Raw genomic sequence first — 5,381 nt, 5'->3', positions numbered from 1 at the left:
TTAGATTTTAGAAACTACAAAATTCTGCTGTATTCTCTGTCTGAAGAGTAGTCTTAAATAGAAACTGATTGATATCTGAACCACATTTCCAGATGTTAATTGTGATGTATAACTTTGTCATCTTATTTTATTGTTCATCAGCTATTACTAGATAGTCAAAATGAGGAGTCATAATAATACTAAATAAACAAAAATAACTATATCTGTAAATTATTTTCTTGTTTGTCATGTATGGTATAAATTCTTCAGTTTTTAAGAAATTTTGGCATTTTGTTGTCCTTTTCTATCAAAATCCTACAGATACATTTACTATCATGAAATGCCACCCACAAACAAGCATAATTTGTGTCATGAACAAGTACTGAAATTTGAACATGCTAGGAAAAGTGATCTACAACCTATAAACCAATACAAAAAAAATTCATAATTTGTTGTTCAGTTCTTTGTTGCATTTCATGAATCATCACAAGTGCTTTTGGGCCACGAATACAATCGCATGCATATAATAATAATAATAATAATTTTGTACAGTTCAGTGACCTGGTGCAAGTCATTCAAGTGGACACCCTTTGGTGACTTGCATGCCCCTAACCTACCCCAACTATCCAACCAGAGAAAGGGGCTTACAATATAATAGGGAATCCAAACCAAATGCAATTTCTGGTGGGTCCTCACATTATTGTGAGGTGAAGGATAGGTGAAAATGCAGACTGAAAAATCCATTGTCCTACTGAGATTCAGTCCCTTGCCCTCTCGGTTTCCAAGCATATTTGGATAGTGTGACTTATTCTTCCATCATGTACGACTGTAGTATTAGGGATGAAAATACAGTAAAAATACTGGTAAAAATATTAAAAATACTAAGTCTGAGATAGTCGCTCATAATTTCTGAAGTTCAGCATCTAGAATAGTGAAAAAGGATAGAAGTCATTATCCTTCTCTGTTAGCATAAATTATCAGTGAATATATTTAGCTACACCTCTTGATGTTCTAATATGTGTACACGTTATTCACAATTCTGGTAAAATGAAACTACATGTATAAAATTAATACAGCCTCCCAGTTCTTTAAAGTTATGTTCTTCTAACTGTCATCTTATCAGGTAAACTATCTTACAGCAGCAAAACGTAGTTTATTTCTAATCAAGGGAAGTCATCAATCCACAACAAAAGCTACTTCTTTTATAAATGCTTCTCTCTGTTGATATTAACCGGCACAAGCTATTAATATCTAATAGTTTCCTCTATACATTGAAGATCTTATGATGAAGCCTAATACGGTAGTGCGGCATACCCAGATTTGATGCATGTGGTCTTTGTGATCAAGTTTATATTCAAGTGTAGATGGTGACTATACAGGGCTATTTTGTAAAAGGCTTCTATGACTTTATATATTTACTCCTAACTGCAGATAAGATTTCATTTCAACTCTGGATACCAGATATAACTTGACAATTTATGCTTAAGAATATGAAAACCAAAACTTTTTTCACTTGAAAGAAAGAAGGAGACAGTAGCAAGGTTTATTGTTTCATTTAATTAATTAAGACTTTATTGGAATTATTTGGAATCTGCTCACTACAAAATGCATTGGAATAGGACAAGCTATAATAGGAAAAATTTGTTGCCCTGGAGAGTGCATCATTATACACTAGTTCATTTTTAAAGATAAAACAGTGGAGTTAAATTAACAGCTGAATTTCATCATCCAGTTTATGTCTGTTTAAATAAGCTTTGTGTCTTTTCACATGATTGAAACATCCTGTACTGACATTTTTAGCATTTGCAGAAGCAATAGTTTCCTCTGGTTCATCATGCACCATCACTACAAGAGGTGTATTAAAGGTAGAGAGGATGATGTTCAGACCTAAATCAATATAAAAAGCATACCAGTACTTATCAAACAATGGAAACTCCAGGTAGGGATATCAACAATGTAGGAAAAGACAGATTGCTACTTACCTTAAAGAAGACATGTTAAGTTGCAGATAGGCATGATTAAAAGACACTTACGTAGAGCTTTCGGCCACAGCCTTCATCAGTAAAGAGAAGCACACACCATTCACACACACAATCAAGCACACACGACTGCCAATTCCAGCATCTCAGGCCGGAATGCATTCTGGCTTGAGATGATGGTGTTGGCAGTCGTGTGTGGTTGGGGTGTGCTTGCTTGTGGGTGTGAATGGTACGTGTGTCTCCTTTACTGATGAAGGCTGTTGCCAAAAACTCTATGTGAGTGTATTTTAATTGTACCTGTCAGAAACTTGACACATCTTCTTTATGGTAAGTAGCATTTTAGTACTTATCCATTTGTAGATTTCCAAATTCTCTTCACAGTGCTTCGTACATGTAATAATATGAAATTTACTGTCATAGCATTCCTTTTGAAGAACTTAAGTCATAATAATTTTTTGGTTGTTATGAAGTTGCTGATTTCAGCTGCTGTGTCATGCTTAGTTTGATTACAGTTGTCATATGAAGATACCATATCCTTTCCTTCAATTCTTGAAAATAAAGTCTGTTCATTTGTACCAGGAACAGTTGAATTGTGCTTAAAAATTGTGTATTGCCGAGTTTCAATGGTTTTTGTGTACTGAGGAACAAAAAGTGAGTCTTCTTTTCTACTGAATACTTGTTTGCCTAGTCATTTTACATCAAAAAATTCCGTCTTTATTCAATTTTAATGATCCAAAACACTACATACCGTTGAAGAAATCATGGAAAATCACTGTTGGTGACTACTGTAAAGTGGTAAATTTATTATTAAAGACCTATATAATAATATGCCCTGAAACCAAAACTGTTACTATGCACTTATTATACTGTACACAGATGAATACAACATTTTATATAATTTATGCATTGTGTGTCTCACAAACCAAAAGAAATACCTTCTTTTACAGAACAAAGCATAGGTTAGGCAAATATGAGACTCTGCTTGCCTCATAATTGTTGTAATTTGAATTATATTGTAATTTTAGTTGGCAGGAAAATACCTGTAATTAACTGTGATGAGGTATTTGGAACTCAGGAGATTTTCATTGCTACTATCAATTTCTTTAGAACTTTCAGTGCTAATGTTTTACTACTTATTTTAGTTTGCCATTACCAGTAATCAAAATTATATTAAGCTTTTGTAGTTAGTGAAAACAGAACCATAAACATGTCAGTGAACAAAGGAACCCTTTGTCATTTCCAAGCGCCATTTGTTTGTTGTCAGTGCCAAGCACATTACCTGAATTGTTCGTGTAACTTCATGAAAGTTAACTTGAAGATAAGGAATAAAAAGTAGTGAAAATCTGTAGGAGAACTTCTAACAATTAATCACTTATGTACTCCATGCAATGCACCATTCATTTTCTGTATCATGAGCTGACAGAGCTGGGAGTCTGATCATAGTGCTCTTCATTTTTGTTTTGTTTCTCCCTTACCATTCGCTGTTAGTTTGAAGATCGTCAAAAGGAGAATGTAATAAAACTTTGTGGCAGATTAAAACTTTGTGTTGGCTAGAACTCAAACCCAAAACCACAGTATTCACATGCAGTGCTCCTACTGATTGCGCCATGCAGGTGAGACTCACAATTAATGCTGCCAGTTTCTGTGCTGCCAATATCTCTCTGCAACATTCCAGATTTAACAGAAGTCCTGCTGCCCACCATGCTGAACGAAGACTTCTGAAATAAATTTTTAATTTGCCAGGAAGTTTCAGAACATTTCACACTCCACACTATAGTTATGGAACAGTAGACCAACAGAATTAATTGCTTAATTGGTAAGTGAATGCAATTTAATCTACTGTATGCACATGAATATCACATTGACCAATAAATATAGAAGCCAAAGAATTCGAAAAATGTTGTTGTGGAATCTTAATGGATCTACAATGATAAAACTGATGAAAAACATATTTTTGAACAGCTGGGGAGTAAATTTTTAAAAAATCACATGTTAGGTAGAAGCTATATCTGAAATTGTAATGTTCACTGGGTAAATTGATCCGTGAAAACAAAAGCAGTGAAATTCACTGACACGACTTTTGATGCAAGGGTTTGTACACAATTCTTGACTTACAGTTAAAATTGATCATGTCACACATGCTGTACACATGTATCATTTGTTTGTGATTGAGTGGACAACTTGTCTGCATGCTTTATTTTATCATAATATATTCTTATTGAAGTTATAGTTTGTTTCTGATTTATTTCTTTTGTATTTGCAAAAGAATTTTTTTTTTTTTATAATCCTGAATTATTCAACAAGTTCAGCAGCAGGATAGTGTGTTATCCAGCTTCATATAATCCATGATTTATACATAATCTTAACCCTTTAGTATATGTTTTTACTTTACTTGGCCTTTATGTGACACCAGTGTATTTTTATTTCCAGTGATGAATGACTTGTGGCTGCCTGAGACATTAATGGCAAGCAGCTCTGTGTCTGGAGTTTACTCTGATGTATTCGACTACAACTCAAAGAGGTACAGGTGCACACAATGTAGTAAAACTTACATGTGGAAGACTACTTTGGCAAGACATGTAAAATATGAATGTGGCAAACCTCCACAGTTTCAGTGTCCTTTTTGCCAGAAAAGAAGTCATAGGAAGAGCAATATTGAACAACACATCCGGTGTCACCATAGAATGTAGTGAATTATTTCAGGATTGATAAATGTTGAGGAATGAAAATAAAGAAATGAGTGTATTTCTACTTAAAATTTTAATGTACACTGAAAATATAAGATTGATGTCAGTGATTTGTAATATAAATAAATTCTCTGTTAGAAAGTTATTTTCTTTCTGTCAGTGACTAATAATTCATGAATACAGAGAGCTCCAGAGACAATTTTATGAACAGTGCACATACTAGATCATGTATTTATAAAAATATGTGATCTAGACAGTTCTTTGTTTGTAAAATTATAAAACAAGATCACTGTTTTCTCTTGGTGACACAGAGCCACCTCTCTGTATTAAAGACTGTGTGAAAATTCTGTTGTTGAACATGGGGTATTGCAGTCATGCTATTCTCCATTTACAGGAATATAACTTTTACTGTTATTCAATCATTTATTCATAATGTAGTTGCTGAATACAGCATGCATTATTTCATAAGATAATTTAACAAATATGTGTATTTTAGCAATCAAAAATAAAAAATTACCTTAAACCACTAAAAACAGAGCTTTTAATTGCCATCTGCATAGTTAATTATTTAGTTGTTGATTCATCCATAGATCATTTGCAAAATATCATACATGAATTCTTTACTGACACAGGAAACAATTTTTAATTCATGCATACCTCAATATTATCTTATGTAGGTCAAGATGAGTAGTGTTGTATTATTAATTTTTATAATGTGTACAGTGTTTTTTACTTG

At 33.2% G+C, this 5,381-nt stretch overlaps 1 protein-coding gene across 2 annotated transcripts; it reads left to right on the top strand.

Annotated features, from left to right (window-relative positions):
- Positions 1 to 326: 326 nt before the first annotated feature.
- LOC126475333 (longitudinals lacking protein-like) lies at positions 327 to 5,105 on the top strand. 2 transcript variants are annotated; one of them, XR_007586704.1, is made up of 2 exons: positions 327 to 3,774; positions 4,389 to 5,105. XR_007586704.1 is itself a non-coding variant. In XM_050103123.1 (2 exons), exons 1-2 carry the CDS (start codon positions 1,906 to 1,908, stop codon positions 4,646 to 4,648), a joined length of 273 nt encoding a protein of 90 aa, XP_049959080.1. In that variant the 5' UTR covers positions 327 to 1,905; the 3' UTR covers positions 4,649 to 5,105. The 2 variants fall into 2 exon arrangements, 1 of the variants encoding a protein (XP_049959080.1); XM_050103123.1 differs by having other exon boundaries at positions 327 to 1,918.
- Positions 5,106 to 5,381: the final 276 nt, after the last annotated feature.

The sequence above is a fragment of the Schistocerca serialis genome, chromosome 4, assembly GCF_023864345.2.
Source record: "Schistocerca serialis cubense isolate TAMUIC-IGC-003099 chromosome 4, iqSchSeri2.2, whole genome shotgun sequence".
Taxonomy (NCBI): domain Eukaryota; kingdom Metazoa; phylum Arthropoda; class Insecta; order Orthoptera; family Acrididae; genus Schistocerca; species Schistocerca serialis.
Note: the sequence above shows the minus strand (reverse complement) of the source record. Positions and strands in the feature narration are given on the sequence as shown.